The sequence below is a fragment of the Primulina tabacum genome, chromosome 15 (assembly GCF_025594145.1).
Source record: "Primulina tabacum isolate GXHZ01 chromosome 15, ASM2559414v2, whole genome shotgun sequence".
NCBI classification, from domain to species: domain Eukaryota; kingdom Viridiplantae; phylum Streptophyta; class Magnoliopsida; order Lamiales; family Gesneriaceae; genus Primulina; species Primulina tabacum.
In genome coordinates, this window is record NC_134564.1 from 30,499,773 (window position 1) to 30,516,665 (window position 16,893).

At 33.5% G+C, this 16,893-nt stretch overlaps 2 protein-coding genes across 2 annotated transcripts; both read left to right on the forward strand.

The window, feature by feature from the left end:
• Window positions 1-1,850: 1,850 nt before the first annotated feature.
• Window positions 1,851-3,725, forward strand: LOC142527262 (E3 ubiquitin-protein ligase ATL31-like). Its single transcript, XM_075632006.1, has one exon. It carries the CDS (start codon window positions 2,053-2,055, stop codon window positions 3,343-3,345), a length of 1,293 nt encoding a protein of 430 aa, XP_075488121.1. The 5' UTR covers window positions 1,851-2,052; the 3' UTR covers window positions 3,346-3,725.
• Window positions 3,726-6,240: 2,515 nt separating this feature from the next.
• Window positions 6,241-10,376, forward strand: LOC142526984 (putative E3 ubiquitin-protein ligase LUL4). Its single transcript, XM_075631685.1, has 4 exons — window positions 6,241-6,974; window positions 7,438-7,945; window positions 9,821-9,923; window positions 10,038-10,376. The coding sequence occupies exons 1-4, from the start codon at window positions 6,343-6,345 to the stop codon at window positions 10,049-10,051; spliced, it is 1,257 nt and encodes a 418-aa protein (XP_075487800.1). The 5' UTR covers window positions 6,241-6,342; the 3' UTR covers window positions 10,052-10,376.
• The last annotated feature ends 6,517 nt before the right edge of the window (window positions 10,377-16,893 follow it).

Here is a 16,893-nt window from a genome sequence, read left to right on the forward strand (position 1 = left end):
TTCTATAAATTTTCAAACAATGGAAGCGCACGTGGCCGGCCAATTTCCACTCCTCTCTATGCCCAACTCAATTAAATATAATTTGAAATTTGTTGATTTTTTATCCTATTATTTATTTTATTTGATTTTTTTATAAAAACTGATTAAAATTGAAATTTCGTTTTTATATAATTAATTCGTAAATCAAATAAATTCTTTATTTAGAAAAATAAAAAAAACCCTCATGCAAATTTATGAAATGTGAAAAGAACAACTATAAAGGCTTTGGTCTATCTAAACCTTTGAAAAAATAGTTAATTTCAAGGGAAATATAATTGAATTTTATTTGCTTAAAAAAGAGAAATTTAACTATCAAAATATATTAAATTCGCATTCCCATAAATTGGAATTTTTTCTGTTTTCTTTCTAAATTTTAATTCCACCCCAACATTCTCTTCAAGTTTTAGCAAGCTCCTTATTTCAATATTAAAGGATGAAAGACAAGAATGCCCTCGTTAACCAACTTTTTTTCTTTAAATAATAATAACACTGAGTTTTGATTATTGAAATATTATAAAATAGCAGGAATACATCTTTCAAAAAAGTTGATGAAGTGGTTATATTAGGGATGTGATTACATAGATTTTGGATTCATCTGCCTTTAGAGCCTTGGAGGCTAGGGATGGCAATGGGGCGGGATGAGGGCGGGTTTCTCGTCCCCATCTCGATCCCCGAATTTCCTCCTTACCCCCATACTCGCCCCGATCCCTCTTTTTTTGGATTCGGGAAAATCTCAAACCCGAAATTTCGGGGATTAACTTCCAATCCTCATCCCCATCTCCGTTTCAAAAATATTAATATGACAAGACGATGGCAAATTCGGAAATTTTCTCAAACCAAAAAATTATTATTATCTATTATTTTTAATGATAATATTAATATTAATATCAATACTATTAATATTTTAAAAAATAATATTATTATATATTATTAATACTAAAAATACTATTATTTTATTATTGATATTATTCTCGGGACGGATTCGGGGATGATGATAGTAATCTCATACCCACCTCGAACTACATCGAGGATTTATTTTAAATCTGCGAATCCGAACCCAAACCCAAAAAAATCGGGAATTGCCATCTCCTTTTCGGGTTTTTCTCACGAGGCTCCAAATTCTTGGGAAAAATTGTCATCCCTACCAGATACCCAACCATTCTCACTTTGGCTGGGGGATGAGATGGTAATTATGCATAAAGGTTAATGAATACCTTTTTTTAAAAAAAATAAACCAAAGCAGTCAAATTAACTCCATAATTGATTGGCTTTTCCACCTTGAACTTATATTTTTATTCGGAAACGCCCCGACTTTCTACTCCTTTTAGAACATGCGTCCTTTCTCTCAGTCCATCTAATTGGCCTGAAATTTAAGAACAAATTTATGTTTTTACTTTGTACATGTTTCATGACTCTTGTAAACCTGTTACATTTGATATTTACTCAAGATTTTTTTTTTTTTATTTTGCACACTTAGATGGAGGAATTTATGTTGTATATATTTAAAATTCATCTGTTTATTAATTTATGTAGATGTGACGGTAATTATGATGTGTTTGAAATACACTCAAAATGATTGGCATTTCAAATTCGTCCAGGGATGAAATTCCTCAATAAATACTCATCGATTTCTGAATTTAGGGTAACTCGACGGGAAATTCTAAAACCTCAGTGGTTCGATTGGAAAATAATAATAGTCTAGGTTAGGTAGTTTTTGAAAATAGCAGTAAAACCCTCCAAAATATAGAAAGATTCTAGAACTCGAGCAAGAAGCTGTAGAAGCTGTCAAACAAGGAAAATTTGAGAGAAGGTCATTGTATAATTGATGCTTCAACCAAATTATCCACACATTCAAAAAGTCAATTCTTTCTTCTGTCTTTCACCTTGTATTTCACGACACCTCCCCTCTTCTGCACTGATCCATTTTCTCTCCAATAAATTCGACTCCCGTTCCCATTATTCAATTACCTTTTAAGCTCGCTTCATATGTCAAGTTGAGATTTTTATATATATATGTGTGCGAATTTTACTGGTTTCTTCAGATTAAGAATGGGAAAATCGGTCGGGAAGCGAGTTTTTGCGGCCATGGATGGATTCTTTCTTCTTTCTGTTGCTGTTTTCTTGTTCACCATGGTCGGAGCTCAGCCGGGTAATACGCCTACTGACAACAGCCAGTTTGGGTACGCGAAGTTTAGTCCTTCCATGGCGGTGATCATAGTTGTCCTCATAGCGGTGCTTTTCTTCATTGGCTTCTTCTCTATTTACATCCGCCACTGCTCTGATGCCTCCGGAGCTGCTGGCAACGTCCGACGAGCTCTTTCCATGCGTAATCGCCGTGCTGCGGCTACGCGTGGGCTTGACGCGTCGGTCTTGGAGACGTTCCCGACTTTCTCGTATTCTGAGGTGAAGGATCACAAGATCGGGAAAGGAGCTTTGGAATGTGCGGTGTGTTTGAATGAGTTTGAAGAGAAGGAAACACTGCGTTTGATACCCAAATGCGACCACGTTTTCCACACAGAGTGCATCGACACGTGGCTTGAATCCCACGTCACCTGCCCCGTTTGCAGAGCTAATTTGGTCTCGCAGGCCAGAGATCAATCGGCTCAGGCAGCAGATTCGGCGAATGATGCTACCCCACAAGAGAACGAAAACGTGGTAAGAGTCAACAGTACTAGGTCAAGAAATGAGGAAATCGTCATACAAGTAGATGAAGATCGACGACAAGTATTAGTCGACAAGGATTCAGCTGTGGCGCAGCAATCGAGCTCCGATGACGCAAACAGGCCTCCGCGATCATGGTCAGTGCAAATCTTTGGTTTAAACAAGTTCAGATCAAACTCCACCGGACATTCACTGGTTCATCCTGGGGTGAATCTGGAGAGGTTCACTCTGAAACTACCTGCGGAGGTGAGGAAGGAGATGATTCACCGAGCTTCGATGAAACGAACCGGGAGCTTCGCGGTGAGCACTTCACGTGAAGAGGTGACTATCCAAACAGAGGTGACTACCAAAACTCCCGGCGCAGGAGAAGAAAGCAGCCGGGGAGGTCGTTACTACCGAAGACTGGAGAAACTGGACAGGGGAGCTAAATCGGACAGGTGGGTATTTTTCACGAGGGGTCTGTCGCTAAAATCACCAAAGGTGGTGGCGGAGGACGGTGGCGAGGGCGGCGTTTCCTCGACGAAGGGCAGCGGGCGGCGGAATCCGGTTAGAATGCCGTCTTTCAACTGTCTACAAGAGCCCAAGACCGGTGATGAAACTGAGACCCGACCCATTTCTAATAACCCAGATTCGTCTCCGGTCTAGCGAAAAAAATTCCGGTCCAGGTGGTGTCTCTTTTAGCACAATTAGGTCAATATCGGCGGACAGAAGTGGGGACCACTAAAGGAGAATGGAACAACACAATAAAGTGGCCAGCAATTGGCTACTTTCGTACCCGGTTACCCGAAACTTTATGTGGATCCTATTATTTTTAAAATTTATTTAAACAGATTATATAAAAAATTTGTTTATAAGACTAGCTATATGTGTGTATATACATAGTTACATAAATAAATACGGTTTTTTTAAAAAAAATTTATAGAAGAGGAGAATGTTCCAATTGGAGACCAAGAAAACTTACACGTTTTCTTTTGTATTTGCTACGTTGTAGCATCATTTTTGTACAGGTTCTCTTGTATTTGCGATGTCGTACGCAGCAGCAGCATATGACTTTTACGCTTTGGTACGTTTAATGTTTTTCAAAATTCATTTTTTTTTTTAAAAAAAAAACTATCATTTTTTTTTTTAAAAAAAAAATGATAGTTTAGCATGTCGTATCGACTTTTTGGGTAATTTCTGAGCAGCACCATATTTTATATTATAATTATTATATATTTTTTTAGAGTCGATTTTAGGAGAGGCTGTCTTAATGGCAGACAACAATAAATGGACCCTGCTCTCATTCTTAACTAGGAGTTGGTCAACCTTGACAACTGTTACGGCCTCTTGCATAGATCAAGATAAAAATCATGAGCAGATTTTTTGTGAAACGCTCTCACGAATATTTATCCGTGAGACGGGTCAATCTTACCGATATTCACAATAAAAAGTAATACTCTTAGCATAAAAAGTAATATTTTTTCATGGATGAACTAAATAATATATATGTTTCACAAAATACGCTACGTGATACCGTTTCACATGAGTGTTTGCGTATAATATAAAATATCATACACTTGATTTTACATATATGTTTATATTTATATGTACATTTCTAAATAAAAAAGAGGAGTAATAAGAGTGATATCTCTGGCGTCATGTTTTTATTGACAAACCTACATCACACACACACATATTTAGTTTTAACTAAAAAAAAAATTTTGGTAAATAAATTATGGTATTTTTACGCTTAAATAATTAATGTAACTTGTTTTACGTGATTCCAATTATTCTCATACCATAAAATACTACAACATGGACATCCCGTAATTATCTTTTACTTTGGCCAAACACTACATTTCAAAATCAGGTGAATGTAGTGTAGTTGGCCTGAAAAACCAGATAAAATTATATTTTTTGGCTTGTAATTTGTATTTTTTTTAGTTTTGGTTCTGTTAACAATAAATTATCAGTTTTGTTCTTTTTTAAACGGAGTCCGTCGATTTTTCTTCCAAATAATTTTCTACAAAAATAATGCCATGTGTAGAAGTTTTCTTCCAAATATCTATGTCAACATCTCCCCTAAAAAAAGGTCCAAAATGAAAACAAAAATAAAATCTGAAGTTACATGACTAAAAAGGGGAAGATTTCACCCTACTTTGAGGGGCACTGCCCCATGAGAAGATCAAAAATCCAATTTTAATCAAATATATGTGGGGTCCACCAATTTCTTTAAAATCAATGATCCAGATCCTGTGGGCATCGAAAATGTAAATTCATGATTAACATTACCAAAAAATGAAAGAAAAAAAAAAGAGACAAGTTATATAACTAAGAATATAAATTAATTGGTAACTAGATTAAAAGCAGAAACAGTACAAATTACATGACCGGTTATCACGAAAAACCAACTAATAAAGCTAATACAGATGGATTGATATCTAATTTCTAAAATTATTGTTCAATGTTGGGTATTTGATGAGTAATCGATCCGTCCTTCTTGTGTCGAAACACCAATAACATTGAACAAATGGGTCTTTTAGTAGCTTTCTTGTTCGTGGTTTTATCTTTTGTAATGGAAGGAGCAACCTCGTTTTGATTACTTACCATTTAAACATTAAGGCTGTGTTTGATAGAAAGATAAAATAAACTAATGATTAATATGTAAATGATAAAAAAAAATAATTGTGATAGAAATGTAATATATGATGTAAAATAGTATTATTTTTAGTATGAATTTTAAGTATGTGATAATTTTGAATTTTATGATGAAATAACAAAATTGTCCTTTTCTTTATTTTTTTCTTCTTCATTCCGACGACGGCCCGGCAACGGAGGTGATCCGACGGCCGGCGGTGGTTAACGGTCGGCGGCGGGAGGCGGTCCGACGACGGTAGGCGCCGGGAGGTGGTCCGACGGCCTGGCGAAGGTCGGGGGCGGCCCGACAACGGCGGTGGTCCGACGGTCGGCGTCGGGCCGGCAACGGAGGTAGTCCGACGGCCTGGCGGCGGTCGGCGGTCCGGCGGCAGTCCGGCGACGGTCCGACGGAGGCTCAACGGCGGTCCTGCGGCGGAGGTGGTCCGACGTTGGTGAAAGAGAAAGGGTAAAATTGGAAAGAGGGTAGGGATAGAGGAAGGATAAATAATCCTAGGAGGGAAGGATGTATTATTTAATCACACCTAATACAACCTAATCATTCATAGGAGGGATTGAATTGGTTAAATAAAAATCGTACCAAACATTGGATTAGGTGGATTTAAAAATCATAAATCCACCTAATCATGCATACCAAACGCACCGTAAAAGCACCCTGAGTTGGCTTCCACCTACAAAAAAAAAAGGAAAATAATAATAATAATAATAATAATATATTAGTGCCACGTGGATATAAATATAATTATGAATCTTGATGCAACGTTGTTGTATTTTGACTTGAACAATGACACACAATATATATGATTAAAATATAAAAAGAAAAAAGAAAAAAAAGAGAGACTGTCCAAATCAATATCGTGAATCAAAAACACGTTTTCGAGTTATATTTTTCAATGGAAAACCCCTCTCAATGTTTCGTAAGATAAAGAAGATTTTGCTTTTGTCAAAGTGAGATTTCCTCCACCTTAATTACTTGTCTCCCACAACCACCGCCTACCGCCACCGAATATGGGCATAACCTGGAGTAAAAGACATCGCCGCCACCACCACCAACCACTCCCTCCGTCCTCCTCTTCACCAGAACCTCCCTCCCCCACCACCACCAACCTTTCACCTCCACCACCTCCACCACCGCTACCACCACCGCGATCCTCATCACCCTTCAGTTCTATCACTCCAACGCCACCACCTCCACCGACAACGCGACCAGCTCAATCCACACAATCACCAAGCTATGCTTTTGCGGCCAACGCGCCCCATCCTACGTTCCCACCAGCACAGGAGCAACATCCATACCCTGCGTACCCTCCTCCTCCTCCTCCGCCACCTCCTCTCCCCCCGTTTAGCTACAACAACTACAGTTACAACTTCTCAAATTACTACCCCAGACCTACTGGTCAGCACTCGAACTACCGCCCCTATTATATACCTCAGATCAACGGGTGGGGCCAATCACCGGCCCATCTTCCGCGGCCGGCGCCACCCCTACATCCTCCCGCTCCTTACGTTGATCATCAAAACGCCAAAAAGATTAAGAATGATGTGAATGTCCATAAGGACACCATAAGGCTTCAATTGGATGTTCAGAACGAAGATTGCCATTTGGTTACCTTTACATTTGATGCTTTGGTTGATGGAAGGTATCTCAACTGTATATGTTATCATGCTGTTCCTGTTTGCTGTTTGTTCTGGTTTTATAGTCACATGATGAGACATTTTATCACATTTACGCTTTTGTTTCATATCGATGTTGAAATGCCTTTGAGTTTGCTTGTGACCTTAATAAGAAGTTGAATAAATCTCGGATCTATTCATACTTTTTGGCATTTGGAACTAGAAAATTCAGGCACCATTATATACAGCGCCTCTTAACTATTGCCTGTTCGAGAGATGATCATGTGTTGATGTGTAATAAGTTGAGGTTTGTGGAATTTGCTGTCAATTAATTTTCTCCTCCATGATTTGTTGCTCGCAAGATTTTTTCTTTTAATTCATGTACCACTTGTGTGGCTAAGGATTTGTTTACTTTTATCCGAGCATATGCTTCCTAAGTTTCCGATGACGTAGTTTCTTTTACTCAGTATCCTTGCTTTTCTAATGCAGTATCACTATCTTCTATTTTGCCAAGGAAGGCCCCAACTGTTCATTTACTCCTGTGTATCCCGAGATCAAGCCTGTTAAAATCCCCTTCCAGAAAGGACTGGGCCAAAATTTTTGCCAGACGTCAGGAACGGGTGTGGACCTAGGCTTCTTCGATACCGATGACCTGTCTAAACCTTTTCCAGGGGATGATGTTTATCCACTTGTTATATTAGCAGAGTCATGTGGATCGATCTTGCCTGAGGATGAACATTCAAATCTAGAACTGATAAGTGCATCTCGACATGCACAAATCTCGCAGGCTGTCCTTGAAAAGAAGAATGATGGTAATTTCCAAGTGAAAGTCATGAAGCAAATTTTATGGATTGATGGTGTTCGTTACGAGTTGCGTGAGATTTTTGGAATTAGTAATTCAGTTGGAACAACTATCAACGACATGGACTTGGGAAAAGAATGTGTCATTTGCATGACTGAGGTCAAGAACACAGCCGTCTTGCCATGTAGGCATTTGGTAACAACCTGAACCTTGTTCATTTTATTTGTTCATATATAAAGGATAATATTACAGTAATGTGGAAATTGGTGAGTTTTGTAGTGTATATTCTTGTCTTGTGTTGATATACAAATGAAGATAGATAAAAGCAGTTGTGCAGGTTGAGATGCTTAATTTTATAAGAAAACAAATCACATTGAATCTTAATATGATTGATTAAATACTAAATAAGTTTTTACTGAATAGGAATGATATATTTTTCAAATAAATATATTTTTTTAAAAAAACTTGGTCAATCTGGAAAAATACCATGAAATAAAGAGCTTAAATGATAATTGATTTCCACCTAAAATACAATATCTCCATAGAAAAAGGTTTTGCTTATGCTACTTATACGAGTAATGTTCTTATCCACTAAATTATGACACGTATGCTCGGTAGATAAATCACGGTCACTCATTCAATCATGATGTAATGATGAGTGGTCGTTATTCATCGCTTAGCTTATATGTCATGTGATGAGTGAATGAGGGCATCTACCAAGCCGAAAGGTATCCCATTTGTTCATATTTACTTGAAGCCAACTTCATATAGTGAAAAAAATAAGAAGGAACTTTATCTAGTTTCTCTAAATGTTCTTGACCATTAATTATCTTAATGGTTACCATCCAGAGAATAGTTTAGCCTAAGTAGGCTTAAAAAATCTTATTTTGGTGGGGGTTGGGGGTTAATAGATTGTAGTTGAACTTACGAAACTACTGCAGATAGAAGTTACTAGGTCCAAGATGGACTAACTTAACGACACAATATTTTTTTTAATAGAAATGAACTTTGATTTAGAGGCTAAGCATTTTTTGGGTGTTGCCGTGATGGAAAGTTGCTGCTGCGGCAACTCCATTGTCCAAGGCTTTTCTGATTTCACTGAATCACTGATCCAGATGAAAAGCGACAATCACAGTGCATCCAGTAGTTAATGTTTTTATTTTTATTTCTCAAGGCTGACAGAGAGAAGTGATGAATGAAAAGCGACAACCGCAGTGCATTCAATATTTTATTTTCTTAATTTTTATTTCTCAACACGCACAGAGAGAAATGATAAAGTGATTGGAGGCAAAAGAAAACTATAAACGGGGATTTATGACGGTGCAAACAAATCAACTTCTCCAATCTAAACTAACTGAATCACTCGTTTTTGTTTAAGAAGTTAAACTAATATCCATGATCCAACTGTTGTTTTCACCAGCAACACAGATTGTTTTGTATATTTTTCTCTTGTTCAGTTGCCTTTGTTAACTGCCTTTACACCTGCTCAAACAATCTGTTTTTTTTTTTTTTTTGCGTGTATTGTTCTTCTCTCCATCTTCTGCTTTTCCCCACGTGATTTTTTCCTCACATCAGCGAAGAATGGATATTATCTTCAAAAAAATTTACCTATGCTTGCCGGAATTCGGCAGAATCGAAAGAAGAAAAAACAGGATCTGTTGCATGAGAAAAGAATGACCAAACCAAAGATTCGGCTTTAGTGAATAACAGCGTAATTAACCAACTGATGTAGTTTAGTTTTGCCTTAATCAATATGTTCTTCTATATGTCAACACCTTAGTTTCCATCTATAATGGTCTTTCTGATTGGTGGCATCCGGATTTTTTTAGTTTTAAGTGATTTCTTTCTTATCAGACAAAAAAAGAGGTTGCGTCTGATTATGAGTTGCTCCGTTATTATGGCATTACAACATTGACATTAATAATTTTGGTTAAGAGTGGTCTTTCTTCTATTTTGAACAGCGACGACGAAAAAGATTAATGTTTTTACCTGTAGATACTTCTAGACATTCTCTGTGAAGTATGTATTCTCTACTTTTACGCTAATCCTTGCTTTGTTCTGGTTTTCCAGTGTATGTGCAGCGAGTGTGCCAAAGAGTTAAGACTCCAATCAGACAAGTGCCCAATTTGCCGCCAGCCCATTGAAGAACTTTTAGAGATCAAGGTTGATGAAGGTAACAAAATTTTGGCTTGTGACTTGTTCAGAATGTGTTCTCTTTTACTCATCAGTCTTTCGGGAAAAAATTTACTCGATCCCTCATGAATTTTATTTTTCGACATCCTTCCAGAAGTCGGGGCTTAAGCAGGAAGTGTAAAATATCATAGTATACAGCGAACAACATCGTTTCTATGTATGATGATCCGCCGAAGTATGCAGTTTGGAAGAATCTTGAATCAAGATGATGTACAGTTGAGAGTGTAATATTTGTTGAATACATTCTCGAATATCATAACAGTTCCATTTTTTTTTTTCTAACTTTTATAATTTTGTATTTTCAATCAAAATATTGAGTTGCTTCGTGTTCTTATCAGCTGCCGTTGTATAGTGCAAGTTTATAACATTTCGTGTTTGAATATATACATACATAGCTTAATACATGTTTGGTCGGGCTTTTGGTTTCTTTAAATTTGGAGATTCCTTGATGTCTTCTGAAAGTTCTGTTTTTTTATTACAATGTGCGTGGTACATGCCCCATCTCCCACAAAACAAATCCTAAATAGATTATTTCACATTTATATATATATATAGTGCAAGATATGTATTGGAATTATAAACATATGGTATTCAACTTTCACCATTTCCAACGTAATTATTATTTCATTTAAATTTTCACATGCAGTTGTCATAAATAATAGCATTGTTACATTACTATATCTTTTATGAAACGGTCTCACGAATTATTATTTGTGAGATGGGTCAACCTTACAGATATTCACAATAAAAAATAATACTCTTAGCATAAAAAATAATATTTTTTTCATGGATGGCCCAAATAAGATATATGTCTCACAAAATAGTTTTTTTGCCTTGTTATATTATATTTAACACAAAGAACCATATTTTTAAAACTTCAAACCACACAAGTTTTCAAGTGAAATATAATCAAATATATATCACGTTTCTTAATTTTATTGTTATTTTTAAAATAATTAATCATATATACAACGTCCTTGTAAGATTCTGCTAAAGTAAAAGCGCGGATGTACTCATTTGGTGGAGGCATAGGCTATTCTAAAAATCAAAAGCATCCAAAAGTTAGTGGATTATTCAAAGCTAGGCTACTAAAGTAAAAGCATCAAGCAATCCCGAGGCCTAAAATATACATCTTGATTTTATTATGAAAATAAAAAGTCACTCATGAGGTTATTTGATCTAGATGGAATGGCAAATCGAATGATGTGTACGAGTAAACAGGGGTTCGAGAGAAAAGATCGTAAATTCTAACTTTCAGATCATATTTTCCGATATTTAAGTTAAAAATATGCTTCATATGATCATCTTAAACTTTACTAACTCGTCTGTACCTTAAGATAAAATATACATCTTGATTGATGAAGTTAAAAGTGTGCAAGAGAATACCATCAATGAAAATGGACGAAAGCATGTATATATATATAATTTATTATTTATTGTCCCTTAAATAGTTTTAATTCTTATATTTGCACTGTTAGTGTGAGATATATTAATTAAAAATCAATATATGCAAATAGACAACATTAGTTGTTTTGGTAAAATACAATTGTTTTTGTCCATGTCAATCAGTTCAACACAAAACTCATTATGAGACTTTATCTTACGATAAAGTATTATTTTTTATATAAAAAGTTTATTTTTTATTGTAGATAAAGATAACCGTCTCATAAATAAAAATTCGTGAGACTGTCTCACAAGAGAAATGCTCATCATTCAATTTGAAATTTTAATTTTGTATATTCACTTACATTATTATAATATAATAACCAAAAAAAATTTTAATAGCGGTGAAAAGTGGAGTCTAAAGTTGCGTTAGAAAAGTGAAAATAATTGCTTAAAAACGTGAAAAAAGAAGAGGAATATCTATTTTGGAGAAAAATAATGTAAATGAAATGGTGTTATGCATTTAAACGAAGGCACGAGTATATATTTATATAAAAATACAGAATTTGTTTTTATTGGTTGATTATTGGTTAAAGATCATTAAAATGGTGAAATTAGAATTAAAGGATTTTAAATAATTTATATGTTATCTCATTACATTATCTTATTTTAATCGAGATTATAATTTTTATATATATTAGGAACTCTTTGCACGGGTGCATATATGCGATATTTTAGAGTTAAATACTTTTAATTTAATGATTTTTATATTTATTTTCGTATTATTAATGATATAATCATTTAAAAATTCAATATTTGGATAAAGGTTTAGAAAATAATAATAGCTTTAAATTTTTTGAAAAGTGGATAAGATAATATTAAGGAATACATAAATTTACTACAATATTTTTTATGATATTTTAATAAATCAAATTAAAATACTTTATAATTTTAAGGATATCTTTGATCTTTTAAAATATTCATCGTCACACTAAAATTAATTATTCTGGTGGCTCAAACTTAATATCCAAGCTTAAATAAATAACCAGAGGGTAAATAAATTTATATTTTTACTTGCTCGACAAAAATATTAAATTATATTATTCGATTTTTACTTTTTTAAAGTGCTGTCATAGTATATCGACTTTCAAGTCTTTAAATGTTCCCTAAAGGAGATGATACTTAGTTTAAAGTAGACAAAAAAAAATTATAAAAATTTATTCTGATAATAGACTTTTTTAAAATAAAAAAAGACGATACATACATATATATATATATATATAGACACACACGTATATATATGTAAAATTTTGATATATTTTTCATTTATTGTATCAACACATCGTGCTTGCTGTTGAGTAAAATTTTGATATACTTTTCATTTATCGTATCAACACATCGTGCTTGCTGTTGAAGTGACACTTTCTTGTATTATCGTGCTTACTATTGAAGTGACACTTACTTATTAAATGTGATGAAATATATCAAAATTATAAATAAAACAGGTGAATACGTCAGACCAATAATAGACATATCGATGAACACCGTCAATAGATAGATAATATATCAAAAGTATGTGTGTTTGTAAAAGGGTAGCATTCGACCAATGAAAAGCGGTGGACAATGTGATCAGAATCCAGGCTGCTTTTGAGGGAAAAAGAAGAAACAAATAATTTGGGTTTTCGAGTAAATCAATTATTGACCAACGATTATATCTTTGTCGACGTCAGACACAAAATCCACATTATATGTATGATAGTTAGTGTATGTACATTTTGAATTTTCAACCATTCTAAATTTTTATTTGTGTGTGTACACTACCAATATGAATATTTTAATCACCATTAAATTTTAATGTTATTTTGATACATGACAAAAACACGTGTAATACGATCTCACGGATCATATTTTATGAGACGAATCTCTTATTTGAGTCATCAATGAAAAAATATTACATTTTATGCTAAGAGTATTACTTTTTATTGTGGATATTGGTAAGGTTGATCTGTTTCACAAATAAAGATTCGTGAGACCGTCTCATAAGAGATCTACTCTTGATACATGTATAAAGCAGTTATTAAAATCTAAATTGTTATTCGCAAATGTCATTACATTAATTGGCTACAAAAAATATATTTGTGTATCCAGCATTTTGACATTAATTAGATCTATTACCATAAATGATTTAACTTGGAATCTCAATTTCTTCGAAATTCTTGGATTTGTAAGTATAGGAGGAGCTTCTTTAAGATTTTTGTCCATGTTCTTGTGAACCAGCATGCATAAAAATTACTTTGGTCAAGACTTTTTTTTTTTTTTAGTATTATTCAAAATTACTTTGAACGAGAAAGGATCGAACATTTACAAAATTTCAGTCCCACCTAAGGCTTGATTTTGTCGAGTCTAATTAGCGTAATTGGAGTCTTGTCGACATATTGATTTAAGAAAATTATTTAAAGTCTAAATTAGAAATATAATCCAAATAAATTCTCAAGATATAATATATTAAGAATCTAAATATATTCATGATAAACATATATTTTTGAGACTCGAGATCTATAAATATTATCGAAATATATACATATTATGTCATAGTATATCAATATTTATGAAGAATATTGATCAAAAGATGAATGATTTGTTAATATTATAAGAATATTAATATAAGATCTAATATTTAACAATATTCTCGAAGAATATTGATTTAATGTTTTTTTTGGGTTAAATGAGTTTTCGATAATCTTATAAATAGATAATTCAATTACAATTTCTTAAAAAATATTGATATAAGATCTAAAATTGTAAAAATTAGTAAAGAATATGATTAAAGATCTCTCATATTTATCAAAGAATTATGCTCTAGAAGAATAATGAGCAATTATTTGTCGCTATTTCTGATTAATAGTGATTCGATGTTTGATGATAATTTACATATGTTATTGAAAAAATATATATGAATATGTGACAGTAAGACGATATTTATATCAATCGGAAAGCAAAATAAATAATAAATCCAACGAATAGATTAGTTATATTGAACAAAACAAGAATGAATAATTGTCGATATTTTATTTTCTACTCCCAGCGATGCCATATATTTTTTAAATCACTAATTAGTTATATCCTCGGCGCTCCTACTACTCATTTGATCCTGAAATCAGTGTGTCAAGTTTTTGTACAAGAGAAAATTGCAACTAAAATTTAAAATAAAATAAAATCGAAACTAAGATTTTAATTTTATTTTAAAAACATAAAAGCACGATCCCACGTTGGTTGAAGTTATATAATAATTTATTGCCATTGATTTCTAAATCATCATTAATTAAGTCAACCCTATCAGACACTTAATCTGCGTTTGATTTGGAAGATAAAATAAACTAATGATTAGTAAGTAAATGATAAAGAAAATTATTGTAGTAGAAATGTAATATATGGTGTTATGTTTGGTAAGATTTTTAAGTGTAGGATAATTTTGAATTTTTTGATGAAAGGACAAAATTACCCTTTTTTTCTTTTCTTTTCTTCTTCCACTCCGGCGGCGGCGGCGACGTTCCGACAATGTCGATGCGGCCGGCAGTCAGCGGCGTCGACGACTGTCGGCCGGCGGCGACGGTCGGTGGCCCGGCGTCGGCTGGTTCTTGGCGGCTTCGGCCGGAGTCGGCAGTCGGCCGACGGCGGTTGGTGGTCAGTGGCAGCGGGAAGTGGTGGTGAGTTTAGATATAGGAGAAGGATAAAATTGAAAAAAATATGAAGGATTAAGAGTTGGATAAATAATCCTAGGAGGTGAAGATGTATTATTTTAACCCACCTAATATAACATAATCCTTCATAGGAGGTATTGACTCGATTAAATAATCAGGCGTATCAAACGAGGCAGCGTTAATGTCTTAAAAATATCAACCATCTCACTAATAAACGTAGAATACATGATTCCATAATTTTAATAATGATAATAATAAACAGACAACTAAAAAGATATATAATTCCGATGAATCAAATTTTCTAATTTCATTATGTGGACATCTTAAATCTAAGTAAAAACGGACACCAAATTTTTTCTTTTGTCAAAACTGTAGATATTACACTTAATCTTTAGATAATTTTTAAAATTATTGTAGGACCGAACGCTTGTCGCTTTACCAAAAGTTATAGCTAGTGGCAATGATGCAACTCAAATATTTTAACTGTACAACAATTCAAACACTATGTTTTCGATTGTCATACACAATAGAAACAATTATTATAACCAATAATTACACTTGTCGATTTATCAAAAAACATATTTCTGATAATAATAATACAGCTAAAATATTTGAAATCATATAAAAAACCCCACGTCATGTTTCGATTATTTTATCCAATAAATACAACTATTTTGAGAATACAACGTTTGTTCTACGAGTATGACAATGAATTTGAAATAATAAAAAGAATGTACAAACGAAAACAAAGAACGCGTGTATATTCTGACACAAGATGGGAACAAAGACAACTGTGAAGAAATACAGTGCTATTTAAGAACCAACGTAAAGAACAAATAAATAAAAGAAATGGGTAAAGGCAGTGAATGGTAGCTGTCCGAACACAGTGTTATTCAGAAATGTACATTTTCTTTTATTGGGTTGCCTCGTGCCTCTGCCTCCTCTTTATTTATTTTCCCATTACAAAATAATAATAATAATAATAATAATAATAATAATAATAATATATTATTATTATTATTATTATTAGATAATAAATTCTTTCACTCTATTGTATAAAAAATACAGGCGACAACCCGATAGTGAGGTGATTTAAATAGAGTCGTTTTCATAATTCTTACAAATAAACAAATGATAATACAACGGACATCGTTAAAAAATCGAGAACTCCAAACCTTTGCTACAATTTGTATGAATTTTAGTTTCTTGTATTCAATTTTTAAATTGTTCACAATCTTTGTAACTTTTATGATTTCTTATTTTCCAAATAAAATTTATTTTTAACACATTAAGTATTTTTAAATATTTCGAGATTCAATTTTTTAAAAATTGATAACAATTTAAATAGTGAAATAAATATAATTTTGATTGTGATTTTTGATATTTTCAATTTAAGTTTTAAATATTTTATAAAAATATAAATTATAAAAAATTAAAAATATAAGCGCACATGATCACAAGTGCCTAGAGGTGTCAATGAGGCGGGAATGGGGCGGGTTTGGCTAAACCCAAGACCCTACCCATGAAAAAACTTCGACCCATTACCCGCCCCATCCCGGTTAAATATTTTTCGGATCCATCCCACCTCGAATACGAAACGTGGCAGGGTAGACCCGTGAGACCCGTAAGACCCGATTTTTTTCAAAATAAAAAAATAATCTTTCTTTTCACATGATTGAATTATGAAACAGACAAACCTCTAAATACAACATTGTAAAAAATTAATTCATGTCTTCGACCACACTTAATAATAACAAACAAAAACATTAAGAATTACATAAAAAAAAGAGTTAATAGCTCTCCAAAAAAATCTTGACATCCCCAAAAATAAGTCATAACATAATTTGAACAGATCAATATAAAATC

Excerpts from the sequence above, each read along its gene's own strand:
- LOC142526984 (XM_075631685.1), top strand. The coding sequence starts at position 6,343 with ATGGGCATAACCTGGAGTAAAAGACATCGCCGCCACCACCACCAACCA. Across the intron at positions 6,975-7,437 it reads GATGCTTTGGTTGATGGAAG|TATCACTATCTTCTATTTTG; the intron begins GTATCTCAACTG and ends TTTCTAATGCAG. Across the intron at positions 7,946-9,820 it reads TCTTGCCATGTAGGCATTTG|TGTATGTGCAGCGAGTGTGC; the intron begins GTAACAACCTGA and ends CTGGTTTTCCAG.
- LOC142527262 (XM_075632006.1), top strand. The coding sequence starts at position 2,053 with ATGTGTGCGAATTTTACTGGTTTCTTCAGATTAAGAATGGGAAAATCG.